This window comes from Lipotes vexillifer, unplaced genomic scaffold, assembly GCF_000442215.2.
Source record: "Lipotes vexillifer unplaced genomic scaffold, Lipotes_vexillifer_v1.1 scaffold286, whole genome shotgun sequence".
Classification (NCBI taxonomy): domain Eukaryota; kingdom Metazoa; phylum Chordata; class Mammalia; order Artiodactyla; family Lipotidae; genus Lipotes; species Lipotes vexillifer.
Genome location: NW_006783290.1, coordinates 679470 through 697790, shown reverse-complemented (window position 1 = coordinate 697790; position 18321 = coordinate 679470). Strand labels below are relative to the sequence as shown.

At 37.9% G+C, this 18321-nt stretch overlaps 1 protein-coding gene across 4 annotated transcripts in view; it reads right to left on the bottom strand.

Annotated features, from left to right (window-relative positions):
* Positions 1 to 18321, bottom strand: part of RPS6KA6 (ribosomal protein S6 kinase A6) — a 174396-nt gene that overhangs the window by 140208 nt on the left and 15867 nt on the right. For all 4 annotated transcript variants that reach the window (XM_007455924.1, XM_007455925.1, XM_007455927.1 and 1 more), the window contains one exon: positions 2544 to 2603. In XM_007455924.1, coding sequence (XP_007455986.1) covers positions 2544 to 2603 — 60 coding nt within the window. The remainder of the gene's footprint in view (positions 1 to 2543; positions 2604 to 18321) is intronic.

Genomic DNA, 18321 nt, shown 5'->3' with positions numbered 1-18321 from the left:
TTCCCTACAACAAACCCACTGGGTTTTCTAAAGATTCTTACTACTAGAATCTAGAGGCACAAGAAAACAGATGGACTAAACAGATGGGAAAGGCCCCCGAGTGGTAAGCTTGTTGATGCTGGAAGGTCCCTTAGAGAGCATCCCACCTCAACCCCTCATTTTACAGCCAGGCCCAGAGAAGTTAATAAGTAACTTGCTCAAGTTCACACAGTGAGTCTGCAGCAGAACCAGAATGGGAACCCAGGCCTCCTCTCAATCCAGTGTTCTCTCTGTCCTGCCTCCCTCAGAGAGAGTAGGGAGCATGACTCATCTGGTAAAACAGCTCCCAGAATTTCCTTTGGGAACCCACTTTTCCCCTGTTCTCTACCCAGGATTTTGGTCAAATCCAATCCACGCAGCACCAAGTATTCCCATGGCCCTGTGATCAGTTATGGGCTAGACTCAGGAGCCAGGCAAGGCAAGGCAAAATAATTAAAAAATAAAATAAAATTTATATGGTTAGTGTTTCTTATCATCCAGATCATTTAATTGACACAAAATGAATATCTGAACTCTCACACAGCAGAAATACATAATGTTTTAAGGACCAACAATTCAGGCCACAAATTAAATCAAATCCTTGAAAGTGATTCTAGGTTCCTTATTCTGCAAAACTTTAGATTCCCCTTTCTAGCCACTGAAGTTGACTGCCTAATGTAAATCACATTAACATCACGCACTATATTTTTACTGTCTTTCCATTAAAACTGTACTTCTTGGTTCATTTTTTAAGATTAATTTTTATTGGAATATAGTTGATTTACAATGCTGTGTTAGTTTCTGCTGTACAGCAAAGTGAATCAGTTATACTTATACATACATCTACTACTTTTTAGATTATTTTCCCATATAGGTCATTACAGAGTATTGAGTAGAGTTCCCTGTGCTGTACAGTAGGTTCTTATTAGTTTATCTATTTTATATATAGTAGTGTGTATATGTCAATCACAATCTCCCAACTTATCCCTCCCCCCCTTCCCCTTTGGTAACCATAAGTTTGTTTTCTACATCTGTGACTCTGTTTTGTAAATAAGTTCATTTGTACCATGATTATTTTTATTAAAGTTAGAAAGGTAAATATTTAGCAATAACCCTATGTATATGTCTGTGTGTTTACATTGGCTACACATGTACACATACATACATACACACACACATTTTTTTCCCTCCTGTGTTGTTGGGCATGGTATTTCCCTGTTAATTTATTAATACTGAAATGCACACTTCCCCATTGCCTTTGTATTTCCTTACACTCTATTGTTTATAAACTAGCAACTTAAATATTACTATCCCTTAGTGCATATGATCTGCAGATAAAGCTCTAGATGATTTTGATAGAAGTTTACATTTAATTACATTCAAAATTAACATAAAAGTTATTATGTAAATTACAAAAGCTAAAATGACAACATTTTACCTCACATCTTGTTAATCAGAACTGAGATTATTGTTACAACGTCAGTATCTGCAGACAAAGTTGATTTTTACATAGGACATTTCAAAGGAGAGTCTTGGACAAACCCAATTTTAATCTCTCTGCTGGTTCCTATCTGAGAAAAATTCATTTTAACCGGTTTCAGGGGAAAAATAAAGACATGAAGGATGATTTTATCCACAACTAAATAAGAAAAGAACAGTGCTTGCCTTATTTTCCACTTCTTTGCATCTACACAATACACAACTGACCTAACATGAGGCACACTGGGTCATTAAGCCTTGATTCTGCTACTTGTTAGTTTTATGGCATAGTATAAATCATAATAACCTCTACAGGTCTCAGTAGACTTATCTATACAATGAAAGTATTATAGAATACTATCTCTGAGGCTCCTTACAGGTTTAAACAAAATCTACAATTCTATGAAAATATCTATAGAAATGATAATCAAAATAACAACATCGATGGGGAGGTCTACTTTAGTCAGACCCTCCTTAAAATCTTAAGAACTCTGTTCTGTATAACTAGATCTTGTAAAACGAGAGACTAGGATTACAGGCCTTGCATAGAATGACTTAATAGCTAAGCAGTCTTTTAAAGTAGTTAGAAATTTCTGAAATAATTTACATGCTATCCTTTTTGAAAGCCAGGAAATAGATTTTAAATGACCTCAGTTTATCCTTTCAGTTAAATATTTTCTCATTAGATCTCCTTTCTACCCTAAAGTTGAAGACAGTCTTATTTAATTCAGCAGATTCTATATTTAAATAATCCAGTTACTCATATACTGGTAATAAAAATTTCATCCATTACACTTAAAATGGGTAAATTTCATGGCATGCAAATTATGCCCCAATAAAGTTGTTAAAAAAAAACTATGGATAAGAATTTCTGGCAAGAAAATCTGGCCTATATTTTGAACTGTTGCCGTTTTATTAATAATTGGATTTGCTTATTAACTTACCTAAATACATTTCTTTAATTGATAGAAGATTTTCTCCTTTCATATTATTCTCTTTCCTTATAGTCTAAAAATGTAGCTTAATAAGTTAACATGGGTACTTACTTGGCAAGAATCTGCTTCTCCCTCTTCCATTGGCTCATCAACCATTTTAAGACCATTCACCTGAAAAATATTGTTCAAATACTGAAGTTCAAGAGTAATAGAACAAGAGTAGTAACTAAGAAAAATATAACCCTAGGCACTGCCCTTCACAAGTTAACAAGATCCACACTTACTGAAACACAAAAGGACGAAGGACACATAGAAGGTACTTAAAAAAGGAACATTATTAATATGATTTCCAGATTGTCTTTGAAAATCCTTGAATTTCAGAACTGTGTATTTCATTTTATATTGTTTAGAGCTTTGCTATGGTGAATGAACATATACTGAACATATGACCTGTATACATTCACTAGGACTGTCCCAAACCAAATATATATGAGACAGGAAAAATACCACAGAGGAAATTTATTGTGAGGATATATTCAAGGCAAATTAGGATGGGAAGAGTTTCATATAATTGCACTGTTGTGAATTCCTTTCCTTTCGATCAGTTCAATTAAAATTTGAGTTACTCTACAGAAGAAATAATAAACTATAGGAGAAAAATATAAATGGCCATGGAAACAAAATTATTTCAAAATACAAAGCTTAGAGTATAATAATACTCTTCAAGCAATACTTCAGGAAGGAGTAAGCGTAGAGAACTTAGATCAAGGGTCTGCAAGCTGTAGCCCATGGGCCAAATCTGGCCCACTGTTTTTATAAATAATATTTTACTGGAACACAGACACATCCATTTGTTTCCATGTTATCTATGGCTGCTTTCTCACTTCAACAGCAGAGTTGAACAGTTGACAGAGAACCTATGCCTGCAAAGCCTAAAATATTTACTGTTTGGCCTTTACAGAAAAAGTCTGCCAACCACTGATCTAAGATGTTTGAAAATTAAGCAACAGCAAGATGGTCTAAAAAATAAATTTTACCACTGTCTATTTATGAGTCCACAGAAAATTTTAAAAATACTGAAAAAGAAAGAGAGAAGAAAAAAGTAAATTAAATAGAGCTTCTGACGACAGCCAAAATGGAATAAGACTATCTCTCCTCTGATTATTAACTAAAATCTTTGGACAAAACACAAAAAGCAACTACTTGAGGACTCTGAAAACTAAATAATAGCAAGCAGATTAGGAAGGGAAATCAAACTTTGAATAGTAACTAGTACTCTGGTGAGTTTCTTGGGTTTATTTTTCACCTTTATCTCTTGATTTTGAACCAAGGAGAGACTGAGTCATGGAATGCCTGTATGAACAAAATTTCCAAGAGAAATCCCACTTTCTAAACAGAGGACCAGAAAAAGACACACTTTTGAGCTGGTGAGCATAATGAGAACCCTATGTTTTCTTTCTTTCCCACTTTTTTCCCCTTTTTTGCCGGCCATCCCTGCTCCAAGGCAAGCCTCATTCATGAGAAAACTTCTCTCTCTGGTCAGAGAAACCAGAAAAAGAGGCTCATATAAGAATAGTAAGGGGGGTAATCCCTGTTGTTGTTTTTTTCACTCTCTTCTTCACTTCACCCCAACAGGCAGCCCCAACAGTGCAAAGCTATGTAACAGCATGAAAGGCTAAGACTATGCAAGAAATTCAAATTTCTGGTCAGAGGAATAAGAATAAAAGGTCCATGTCAACTGGAGAATCCATAGAGGAAATCATGGAGGAGATCAAATGGGAAAAGGATATTCCCTAATCCTGTGTATGAACAGACACAGTCCTGGCCTCGACAGCAAACTGCACATGTGTGGAATAGAACCAAAGAAGTCTAAGAAAGGCTTTGAAAATGGAACTGCAATATCAATCACTGCTCAAGTCTCAGAATAAACCACTGACTTAGCACAGGCACTAAGTGGCAAATGCAGGGTGCTGACCCAAACACTCTGAAAACATATTTAAAGTTGGAACCATCATCCAAAAGGGAGACATAAAACTTGGGAGTCTGAACCTAACCACACAGACTGTCTGGTGAAACAATCAAAATCAGCAGGTATCAATTCCAGGACAACTCCAATGTTGAAATAGCTAACAAGGACTTTAAGCAGCTATTATAACTATGCTCTTTTGGGTGAAAATAAATACACTTGAATGGGAAGATTAAAAGTTATAGACAGAGAAAAAAATTATAAAAAAATCAAATGTAAATAACTTTAAAACTAAAAATTACAATGTATGAAATATTTTTAAAATGCTGGATGGGCTCAATAAAAGAATGGAGATGGCAGAGGAAATAATAAATGAAGACAGATCAATAGAAAATAACCAATATGAAGAAGACAGTGAAAATTATTAAAAGCAAATGAACAGAGTCTTAGAGACATGTGGAACAATATCAGAAGATCTAAAATCTATATCATTAACATCACAGAAAAAATTAAATAAATAATGGCAATTCAATTCACATAAAATGTTAAGAGGAAAGTCTGTAGAGACAGAAGGTAAATCAGTAGTTCCTTAGGGCTGGGGGATGGGGAGATGGGGGTGATAGCTAAATCTATAGTAAAAGCTTTCTATTTGATGTGACAAAGAAGTTCTAAAATTGACTGTGGTGATAGTTGTACATATTTGTGAATACTGTATACTAAGTATACACAAGGTTGTCCATTTTAAATGGGTGAATTATGTGGTATGTGAATTATGCTTCAATAAAGCTATATTTTTTTAAAAAGGCTGAGAATTTCCCAAATTTGGTGAAAACTATAAATTTACAGTTTTAAGAAGCTCAGTGAAACCCAAAAAGTATAAAATTAAAGAAAGCCACCTCAAGACATACCTGAATTAAACTACTCTAAATCAAAAGAAAAAAGGAAGAAGTTTTGAAAGTAATGAGAGAAAAACATATTACATAGACATCAACTTAAATAACTGCAGACTTCTTATGAGAAATCATGGAGGTCAGAAACCAGTAGGAGAATATTTACCTGAGATAAATGGAAACTTACATTAACATAAAAATCTCTATACATGAATGTGTATAGCAGCTTTGTTCATAACTTTTTTGGAAACATTCCAGATGTCCTTCAACGTGGAGAAAGAATAGAATACTATTCAATAAAAAGGAAAAGACTATTGATACTTGTAACAACATGGATAAATTTTAAATGCATTGTGCTGACAAAGAATCCAAACCCAAAAGAAAGAATTCATATCACTGGTTTCCAGGGGAAGGGCAGAGAGGAAGGGGGAACACTATCCAGCAGTGAAAAGGAATTATCTATTGGTATATTCAACAACATGGGTGAATCTCAAATACATTATATAGTAAATGGGAAAAAACAGCCTCAAAAGGCTACATACTGTATGATTCCATTTATAGGACATTCTTGAAAAGGTAAAACTATAAGGCATGGAGAGTGGATTAGCAGTTGTCAGAGGTTAGGCCCAGGGGTAGGCACCAATGGGAATCACGGGGGTGGCGGGGGGGGAATGATGGGACTAATCTATACCTTGATTGTGGTGGTGGTTACACAACTCTACGTATTTGTCCAAGCTCAGAGCCTTACATGAAAAAGAGTGAATTTTACTGTAGGTAAATTTTAAAATTAACTTATTAAATAGTAATTTACCCTGCATTATTTGCTTGACTAGCATCTTTCTTCTAAAATCTCAACAAGAACCAAATAAATGATGGTTCATCACCAATTATGTCCTTATCTTACTTGACCTTGCTGTAGCATGTCACAGTTGACCAACCACTGTCTTCTATTTGCGTTTTTGTGATACCATACTTTAATTTTCTTTTATTCCAATTTCTTTGCTCTTTTCAGTATCCTTGAAACATTGTAGATCCTCAGGAAATGGACTTAGCTCACCTTCTCATCTCGCTCCTCATTCTTTCCCCAGATAGCTAATTTACTGACATGACTAACATTTACTCAGACACTACTATTCTGAGCTCCTGATCCATATAACGAACTGCCTATTTGACATTTCCACTTCCTCATCTCACATGTCTCAAAAATAACCAATACAAAATCAAATTAGTGATCTCCCCCTGCCACACACATAAATCTGCTTTCCTCCAGGGTTCCCGATTTCAATAAACAGCACCACTATTTATCATCTTAACTCAAAAGCACATATAGACTATGGGGGATGAAAAAAAACACGGTAATGAATTCATCACTAGCATATAGGAAAAGGCACATTCAGCAAGAGAGTCCACAAACCAGTATTAAGACAGAATACTGATAATTGAAATTTTACTACAAAATCGCTCTCAGGACTACCTGTAGAAAAAGGTAATACTGCTTTCCTCTGTTACCTCAGTTACTGGTTACTTCCAATTCATACCATCTTATGATTAATTTAGCATGAAGCATAAGAATATTCATTCCTATAAAGGACCTCAGTATTCAGTGATATTTACTATAAATTAAGTCATTTTTACCTGCACGAAAACAAAAACATTTTCAGAATTCTCTGGGATGATAAACCTTTATTTCAAAAATAAAATTTATAATTTGAAAAAACAAGCAGATAGGCTGTTTCCCCCAGTTAAGTGCCAAATAGGGAAGAAAAAATTTCCTACATAAGATTCTGAAAAACGTATCAACAATTATAAAGACAGTAAAAATTTACTCAAATACTCAAACCCAAGTGAACACCCTCTTATATCAGAGCCTAGTGAAGAATTCTTTTAAATTATTTTCATCCTTTCAGAAAATAATTAAATAGATCACTTTAAAAGATTCTGGACAAATAGAAATACTAAACTGAGTCAAAGTACTCACCTGATCTCAGAAAACCATATAGGTCACCCCAAAACTACCATTTTCTTACTGCTAATGACAAAAGCAGCTCATCATGGAAAATTAAACTGAGAAAAAATATTTTCCCTTCAGATCCTTAGAATTGGAGGTGGTGTGGGAAATGAACACATAAGTGCACAGAGTTTTGTAAAAAGGCTGCAATCTGGCCATGCTAACACTATTAAGCATACATCTGTTTCTCAGTGTCAAACTCAAGAAGCTCATGACTTGGTGTTGCCAGATATACTGAAGAAAGAAGTAGAGAGATAAACAAGCAAGGAATAACAAGGAACAAGGTAAGTGAGAAGTATGGGTGATGTAAATCATTAACAAGACATACCTAGGACACCAGTATCCACAACAAATTTGATAGTATTATAAACTTTCAAGTAGTCTCCAGGATCCCCAAATTCCACCCAGTAGACAAAAGTTCTATATTTATATAGTACCTAATGTACCTAATGTTAAAAATGTTTAAGAAGTTCACATATAAATAAAATGTTCTCTCTCAAATGAGCTTCATGTTTACAGGTTAGCTGCTGAAAGATTTAGAAACAAGAGTTCTTCAATTATTTTCACTTCATTTAAATAGCTACAGCAAATCAGATCTAAATTTGGAGGTGGGTCCACATCTGCCTAAAACAAAGGTCTTTGTCTGTATATAGGCATACTTCAGAAATATTGCAGGTTCAGTTCCAGACCACCACAATAAAGAGATTATTGCAATAAAGCAAGTCACACAAATGTTTTGGTTTCCCAATGCATATAAAAGTTATGTTTACACTATACTGTAGTCTATTAAGTGTGCAATAGCATTGTGTCTTAAAAAACAATGTACATACCTTAATTTAAAAATAGTTTATTGCTAAAAACTTCTAACCATCATCTGAGCTTTCAGTGAATTGTAGCAGTAACATCAGAGATCACTGATCACAGATCTTGGCTGCCGACATGCCATCCAGACTAAGGAAGACCCAAACACTTAAGGGCCACGTGAGCCATAGCCATGACTGCACTGGCAAACACGAGAAGTACCCGGGAGGCCAGGGTAATGCTGGTGGCATGCATCAACACAGGATCAACTTTTACAAATATCATCCAGGTTACTTTGGGAAAGTTGGTATGAGTTGTGAAAAGAACTGTCAGGAATGAATGACATGTGACTTGAGGACCTCCATGTTTGCTGTTCATGCTGGACTTTTGCTGATCGCTCTAAGTTAAAACTGCTGAATAGTTCCTGTGTTGCTAAAAGCAAAGAATAATGCTGAGAACTGGATTTGTTCTGGACTAAAGAAAACAAACCTTTCCCTAGTAGTGAATGAGATACATTTCAAAACCCAATTGCATGTAAAGAACAATTTTACCCTCCAATCCAAATTCTTGGTAAACAACTTATGAAAGCCTATGTTAACTGCCCTCTTTTTCCTATTAAAAAACCTGTTATTTTCTTCCAGTGGGATACTATTCTGGGTTCCTCCAGAATCTGTGATCCCCGAATTGCAATTCTAAGACCCCAAATAAACTGTCTTTCTGCCTCTTTACAGTTCATGGTCCTTTTGGTTGACATTTTTGCTGTCAGAATTGGGATCCAAAGCAGTCTTCCTCCCATCTCCAAAGCTGCCGTGGATTCGAGCAGGATACTTGCATGAGCCCCTTGTGCTCTGTTGCCTCCCCAGTGGCATTGGGTCTGGGTAATAAGTCCTCTCAGCCTCAAACCCCCCTCCTAGGTTAAGAGTCAGGCCCATATTGTGGGTGTCTTTTGTTTGGTCAATTGCTTAAGGGCTTGCTCCCTTTTGGTGAGTGCACTATAATGGGATGTTCAGAGTCTAAGACTGTTTTGGGGGAGGATTCTTGCCCATCTGGGACTCCAGCTGGGTACCTGTACAAAAAGTACCTTGCTGCCTCTTGTGCTTAGCTAGATAAATGGCAATGGTATACCAGAGATAACATCTAGCTACAATGGGGAACTTCTGAAATTTCAAAATTGGTCTTTTTATGTGCACAATTAGAAGCTAAAGGGTTTAAAACTAAACAAATAGAATGGGAAGCCTATTTCAATTAGTACATTGAAGCCTCCCAGTGAGCTCATGAAACCCAAAAGGTTTGCAAATCTAAAACGGCTTCACTTTAGGATACTGTTTCCAAACTCACTGCTGCAAATAAAGATCTATGTTCTCATCTAAATACTCCAGAAAAGGCTCAAGAGCCCTCTTCCTCCCCTCTTTCTCCTTTGGCTCTTACGTATCCTAAACTTGCTGAGCTGCCATTCTATCTTTCTGTTTCTCCTATTCCTCCTCCAAAATCTTTACCCCCACCTCCTAGCCCTCCAATAAAAACCTTTCCCTTTGTCACTACTTTCAACACTGATGGCGTTTGCCATCTGGTAGACTACAGGCCTTCATCCCCTGCAGAATTACGGGTCATAGCCAAGGAATTTCCCAAGGACACTGAGGACCTTCTCCGCTTTGCATAAGAATTTAACCTTGTGATATAAACCTATGATCCAAGCTTCTCTGACTTGTATCAACTAAAAGGAATCTTAGTTGGAGAAAATCAAGCCAGACACTGCAAACTACTGCCAGCTGGCTTCACCCTTTAGATGATATCCACAGAAAGGACATCAGTGTGATGGCACCAGCTTCTCAGGTGGCTCAAGCCCTTCATGAGGCAATTCCTTAGGCTTTTCCGCGCCCCACTGACTGGGGAAAATTCAGTCTACTACACAAAGACCTGATAAAACTGTCCATGATTATCATTCATACCTAAAATTAGTATTCTGGGAAAACTCCAGACTACATGCTGGGGTAAACAATATTCAACCCTCTTTAATTCAGTCTTTGATGAGGACTAGATGAGGAACTGATGAAATAGGTACAATCAAATTGGGAAATAGTGGTCTCTCCTGATCTAGTCAATTTGGCTAATCAGCTATCTAACAATCAAATGTACAAAAAATTGTAAGACCACTAAAATCATGAATTTGCAACTGCATCAACTGGCTGCTGCTGCTCAGTGGCCACCTCAATGAAAAGACCAGAGTTCCCATAAGGGCCCCTTCCAGGAGCCAAGTGCCCACCACTATTGTAAGTAGACTGGCCACTGGAAGAATTGCCTAAAGTTAAAAAGAAGGTCCTATTAGCAGCCCGAGACCCCTTGCTCTGACTTTTTTCATGAACTTTCTGAGATATTTGAGAAATGCCTCCTTTTTTTACACTCATGAAGAGGGATGCTCTGAGGAAAGTGTCGGGGTCTTCCCAGTACTCCCATTGGGAGAACTGGAGTTTTTTATAGGAGCCACGGCTATTACTGTTCTTATGGACACAGGAGCAACTTTGTCTGTCTTGAACCCCACCAGCCTCAAGGCCCCCCTTCTTCAGCATACAGAAAAAGTAAAAATGGTGGCCCCCTTGTCTTTCAAGATAAGCTCTCTTTAGGCAACTTACCAGTTCCTTCTTGCTCCTTCTGCTCATGTACACCTTTTGGGCTGAGACCTCCTGGAAAAATTACAACCTAATATTTCCTCTTCCCCCAAAGGGGAAATACACTTACAAATCCTTGACTCCTCAAGATCTACTTCTAACTCTAGTCCTAATATTGAGATCCCCTCCTTGCTCCTGTCTTGTCAACTCCCAATCACAAGGATTTGCTAAATTCTATTCTTCCTATCTATGGTCCACCTCTTTAAATAACATAGGATGCATTCATTCAGCACCACCAATTAAGATCCAGGTAGACCCTAATAAACCTTTGCCTCACCTCAGATGATACCCTCTCAGGCTTGAGGTCCTGGAAGGAATTTATCTCACTGTAGAGGCACACCTCCAGAAGGGCCTAATGAGTCCATGCCCCAGTACCTGCAACACACCAATTCTTCCCGTATGCAAGCCTCATGGTCAAGGTTGGCATTTTGTTCAAGATCTTCAAGCTATAAACAATACAGTCATACCGTGTCACCAGGTGGTCCCCAACCCTCATACCATTCTCAAGTTAATCCCTCTAAACACACAGTTCTTTACAGTCAGTGATTTATGTAGTGCTTTCTTCAGCATTCCTTTTCACCCAGATAGTCAGTACCTGTTTGCCTTTATGTGGGAAGGACATCAGTTTACTTGGACGGTTATGCCTCAGAGCTACACAGAAAGCCCTAAGCTTAGTTTTCACATATGTGAGACAAGACTTGGCCAATTTATATTTTTCCCAAGGCTCCACTTTACTCCAATATGGTGATGACCTTTTGTTATGCTCCCCCCATTGAGAAAGCAAGCCTCAAGGATAGCCTACAGCTCCTCACTCAGCTAGCACATAAAGAACATAAGGTCTCAAGGGCTAAGTTACAATTTGTTCAAGATATAAACAAAGAAGAGCAAAGAGTGTTTCTGCTCACCACCCAGTTCTACAAGGATTAAATCACAACCCACTGCAGTCACTGACCAACAGCACGGTCTGAGAGGAAGTTAAGACAATAACAGGATGCTCTGTGCTTTGGACAAGCAGACCCCTTAAATAGTTAGATATATATCTCAGGAAGAATTTTAATGAACCCAGATTCTTGCATCTTCCCATACATAGAAAAGCACTGAAATCATAACTTGACATATCTGTTCTTCGTGACTAGCAGTATTCTTTTAGGAAGATACATTATGCTTGCCTGCATGTATTCTCCAGCTAAAAAATCATATATATACTGGCTTCTCCCCTACCTCCGTGGAGCAGTTCCCTCAGAGCTATGGAGAGGCTGTCTCCTGGGCATATAAAAAGGTGTTCATTAAGGTCCCTGAATAAAACTTCAACTCACAACTCTTATGTTGTGTGTTTTTCTTTAAGTCAACAAAACCAAGGTAGGATGCTTGAGTCATTTGTTTACCCCTCAAGGGCTAATGCTGGATACTACACACATTCAAGGCATATCGCAGTTTCCCCTTCCTGTCACCAAATGCCAGTTGAGAGGCTTTTCTGGGCTAGCAGGCTATTGTAGGAGTTGGGTTCCCAATTTCTCCTTTTATGCAAAAACATTTTATTCCCTTTTAAAGGACAAGAGACACAATCCTCTTGTTTAGAATCATGAGGCTGAGTCAGCTTTTAAAACTTTAAAAACTCAGTTGGCCACAGCCCCTGCTTTAGGAAATCCTAATTATTCTCTTCCCTTTCTACTATGAAGTTATTCTCTTCCCTTTCTACTATGAAGAAATACCCTTGGAGTGCTCGTTCAGCTACACGGAGACAAAAGCATGCCTATCGGCTATTATAGCCAACAGTTGGAACCTTTAACTCAAGGACTTCCGCCTTGCCTCTGAGCAACAGCAGCCACTGCTGCCCTTCTGCAGACTACAGAACAGAGAGTTATAGGGTCTTCTTTACAAGTGTTTGTCTCTCACTCTGTTGAGGCACTCCGGAACTCACACTATACACAACACAATCTGCTAGCTGACTTACATCTTATGAAATCTTATTGCTTTCCTCTCCAAATGTCACTTTGTCTCACTGTAACTCCCTAAATACTGCTATTCTCTTACCATCACCAACAGATGAGACCCCACATGACTGCATAACCACAACTGATCTTTTGACTAGTCCACATCCAGATTTACAAGAAACACCTTTAGACAATTCCGATGCTTCTTAGTTTTCCAATGACCCCTACTTACGAAATGATGATGGGCATCTGAAAACTGGGTATGCTATCACTATTCCCTTCACTTTAATAGAATCCAATGCTTGGCCATTTACTTCTTCAGCCCAACAACCTGAACTATAAGCACTCACTCATGCCTGCACTCTGGGCTCTGGCAAACACGCTAACATTTACACAGATAGCAGGTATGCTTTTGGAGTAGCTCATGACTTTGGAATGCTTTGGAAACACAGAGGTCTCCTGACCTCAGGGGGGAATGAAATTTAAAGTGGCCCCTTTATTAAGGCCTTACAGGATGCAATCTTGCTCACAACAACTGACAATAATAATGGTCCTAGCATGTCCCAAAGACAACACTGAGGAAGGAAAGGGGACTAATGAGCAGATAGAGCCACTAAGGTGGCAGCATTACAAGATTCAGGCTCCATAAAGGAACCTCCTCCTGTTGGTCATGCTATTTACACCGTGTTACCTACTACTTAGAAGGACACCAAGATTGAAAGGGTATTATCAGAGATGGGCAATTGCATGCTACAGCTAAGGAACAGAGGTGGGTTTCTGAAGGATGCACATTTGATCAACATACTGGGCTTTGGTATGGGCCAAATGGTTGCCCTGCTCTTTCTGAAGTCACTCAAGAAACCATGTTAAGATTAACATATGAAATGACTCATTGGGGAACTGATAAAATGAAAGCCTGGGGAAAACAATATTTTTTGAAACCTTTTCCCACAGTAGCAACCAAAATATGTCAGAGGTGTCAGATCTGTCCTAAGTAAAACCTACTCATACTTCTCAAGGCCACTTTCCTTTGCCTCCTTGTTCCTTTGCTGTCTGGCAACTGGATTCTATCCAGCTGCCTGACTCTCAAGGATACAGATATGTTCTGGTGATGGTCTGCATGTATTCCCATTGGTTAGAAGCATTTCCTTACAAACGAGCAACTGCCCTTGCAGTAGACAAAATACTGTTGGAAAGGACTATTCCTACTTGGGGAATGCCCTTGGAATTACATAAAGATAAAGGTACCCACTTCACTGGACAAATTCTAAATGCTGTTTGTGATCTGGCCTGTATTACATTTCCACTGTGCCTATCATCTTCAATCTTCTGGTCTAGTAGAAAGACCAATGGCATAATAAAAACTCAATTGGCAAAACTCTCTAAGGCCTTCAGCCTTCGTTGGCTTAAATTGCTACCCATAGTTCTATTAAACTGAAGATCTATACCCTTTGGAAAACAGAAACTGTCACCATTTGAAATAATCACTGGAAGGCCCATGATTCATGACTCAGTACTGTATGAACCACTTCTAGTCAAGGGAGACCTTTTACATTATTGTTAAAGTCTCATTACAGCTCTAAAGAAAAATGAGCACCTGTTTGAAAAATCTTTTCACACTGTGCTCCCAGGGGACAAAGGTATAGATCACCACAATTTACAACCAGGGGACTATGTTTATTGGAAAAGACATCTTTTAAAGGACTCCTTACAGCCCAGATGGAAGGGACCCTATCATAATACTTTTAACCAACCCCTGTGCTGCTAAACTTAAAAGCACTGATTCTTGGATTCATTTTTCACATTTTAAAAAGGTGTTTCCACCTGAGTGGGCCTCTGAAACAGTTGGAGACCTAAAGCTGAAATTGACCCAGAAGTGAAACAGATGACACCTGATATAGATGGCTCTTCCAAGACTCTGGACCAGGCCAGTACTCTCCATGATCCCCAGCAATGAAATTTCTCTCATTACCCTTGTTCTAATTGTGGTCACCATAGAGTTGTGATATCTCCTTCATTATGTAATATCTGGTGATGCATCAACCTACCACTCTCCTTATACTCCTTCTTATATTAGACACATTTTCAAAGAGTGAAAATTTTCATGAATGGGTTTACACCTAGAATGAAAATTCAGAAAAAGTGACCCTGGCCCTTTGGTCCCCTAATTTTGAAGGACTGGAGAACTGAACTTTTGGGACTCTTCTTTGTGACTACAGGTTTCTTAATGCTCTGTGCCCTACTACATACAGTGGGTATCCTCTGTTGGTGGTAATTCTATGAAAACCATAGATCTTGCTTTAACTCTGCTGGGAATAAGCCTCTGGCCCCAATTCTTGGCCATCTGATTAATCTGTTCAGCTTGGGATTCTTTCAATAACCAAGGCCAATGAGCCACCCTTACTCCCCTTTATATTAAAATGGCTGACTTTTCTTGGGATAGTTCTTTCACTAGAGTTATGTTGTTATAATGTCTCTCTTAATATCCATACATACCCCTTATGCCTGGGAAAATAATCCCTTAGTCCACATTTACCAAAGTCTAGCCACTGCAGGAAATCAAGCAGACTGTTGGATATATCATCAGTGCCCCAGACTACTCACTGAATACTGAGATCTCCTTACTTTGGCTACCTCAGATCTTACTGGTATCCCCCCACCATGTCTTGTTTAGAATTCATCTATTCTCCTAGCATATTGTGTCCATCTACTCAAATCCACAGTTCCCTTTCCCTGTTTGGTCAACAGAACTAGACCAAATGCCGAACAGTTCCTTAGGAACATTTGTTCCAAGGGAATCCTGAGGTTACCTGGAAACGTCAGATCCAGCTTCCAAACACCCACATTTACCTCACTGTGCAACAACAAAACATATTATCATGATAACCCCCATTTTGTTTTCAGGATTAATATAATGTTCTTAAAGCAGCTGGCACAGTGTCTGACATGTGTTCAATAAATACCTGATGTGTGAATGTTTTCTTGCCAAAAAGAAAATACAGGAAAAAGTATATGAAACATTTTAGTTAATAATTCACCAAAGGTGCATAATGCTACCTGTGTGCAAAATAATATATCTGTGAGTCAAAACTTACTGCTACATCATCATATGCTACTGATTTAATAGATTTAGTTTTGACATTCTATCGTGGGAACATTACTCTTAAATAATGATAGAATCATTTTTGGTCAACTTGAAAACAATCTTCCAAATCAACCCATAAAGGTACAAACATTCATGCATAGATGCCTTACTTTAAGAATCACAAATTGGAGAGAAGTGAAAAATATCTTTGCATATTTTTACTATAACACACTTTATCAATTTCACTAACAGTCTTTTAGTTGGGCATTTCCAAAAATAAGTCTTTTTGTTTTGCTTTCCACATAGAAGGCTTAATTTGTATCCTGAGTTTTAAACTACTAAATATTTTCAAAGGTTTATTAATAGTTATGGCCATTTTCCCAGTAGACTTTTTATATTTTTAATATTTCAGATTGAATTCTACAGTCAAAAGACTACTTATAGATAATTTGATAGCACATGCAATATTCATTTAAATGACTTGCTTTGATCTTTATGGTTTTCTAATTATACAATATTTCTGTTGTTTTTACCCCAATAGGTTAGTCCTTTCAAACATACCCACCTAACCACTGTCACTGCTTCAGGGAAGATTTAAGAAAGGGCAATTGTGTTTCAAATCGATCTAAAAGAGTTATTATTTTGGAGGGTTTTTTGCCTGCACCACACGGCTTGTGAGATCTTAGTTCCCTGACCAGGAATAGGAAGAGTGGAGTCTTTATTTATTTTTTTTAACATCTTTATTGGAGTATAATTGCTTTACAATGGTGTGTTAGTTTCTGCTGTACAAGAAAGTGAATCAGCTATAAGTATACATATATCCCCATACCCCCTCCCTCTTGCGTCTCCCTCCCACCCTCCCTCTCCCACCCCTCTAGGTGGTCACAAACCACCTAGGTGATCTCCCTGTGCTATGCGGCTGCTTCCCACTAGCTATCTATTTTACGTTTGGTAGTATATATATGCCCATGCCACTCTCTCATTTTGACACAGCTTACCCTTCCCCCTCCCCATATCCTCAAGTCCACGTGCTAGTAGGTCACACACTGGACAGCACAGGAATTCCCCTGAAAGAGTTACCTTTTTAAAAGAGAGTCTTGGGTTGGGAAAGAGAGAACCACCTCTGAGCTACTCCGTTAGTCAGGTATTTAAAAACAAATATGAGACCCTGCTATAAAGTAAAATAGCTGATAAAACACATCCATGTTCAAATCAAAGCATAAAAACAGAGTCCAAATTTAAATATGAATGATCATTGAAGTATTTACCATTTCAGGTTACCTGTGCTTTTTTCTTTTGTATTGTTGACAATAACGTTATTTTTTAAATTAATTTTTATTGGAGTATAGTTGCTTTACAATGTTGTGTTAATTTCTACTGCACAGCAAAATGAATCAGCCATACATATACATATATCCCCGCCTTTCTGGATTTCCCTCCCATTTAGGACACAACAGTGAATTAAGTACAGTTCCCTGTGCTATACAGTATGTTCCCTTCAGTTGTCTATTTTATATATAGTATCAATAGTGTATATGTGTCAATCCCAATATCCCAATTCTTCCCACTCCATCCCTTTCCCCCTTGCTATCCATACATTTACCCTCTGGGTCCCTATTTCTGCCTGGCAAATAAGGTTATCTTTACCATTTTTCTAGATTCCACATATACGCGTTAAGATACAATATTTGTTTTTTGTTTTCTCTTTCTGACTTACTTCACTCTGTATGACAGTCTCTAGGTCCATCCACATCTCTACAAATGACCCAATTTTGCTCCTTTTAATGGCTGAGTAATATTCCATTCTGTATATGTACCACATATTATTTATCCATTCCTCTGTTGATGGACATTTAGGTTGCTTCCATATCCTGGCTATTGTAAATAGTGCTGCTATGAACATTGGGGTGCATGTGTCTTTTTTTTAACATCTTTATTAGAGTATAATTGCTTTACAATGGTGTGTTAGTTTCTGCTGTATAACAAAGTGAATCAGCTATACATATACATATATCCCTATATCTCCTCCCTCTTGCGTCTCCCTCCCACACTTCTTATCCCACCCCTCTAGGTAGACACAAAGAACCGAGCTGATCTCCCTGTGCTATGCAGCTGCTTCTCACTATCTATCTATTTTACATTTGGTAGTGTACATATGTCCATGCCACTCTCTCACTTCATCCCAGCTTACCCTTCCCCCTCCCCATGTCAAGTCCATTCTCTACATCTGTCTTTATTCCTGTCCTGTCCCTAGGTTCTTCAGAATCACTTTTTTATATATGTGTTAGCATACAGTATTTGTTTCTTCTCTTTCTGACTTACTTCACTCTGTATGACAGTCCCTAGGTCCATCCACCTCACTACAAATAACTCAATTTCATTTCTTTTTATGGCTGAGTAATATTCCATTGTATATATGTGCCACAACTTCTTTATCCACTCATCTATCAATGGACACTTAGGTTGCTTCCATGTCCTGGCTATTGTAAGTAGAGCTTCAAGGAACATTGTGGTACATGACTCTTTTTTTTTTTTTTTT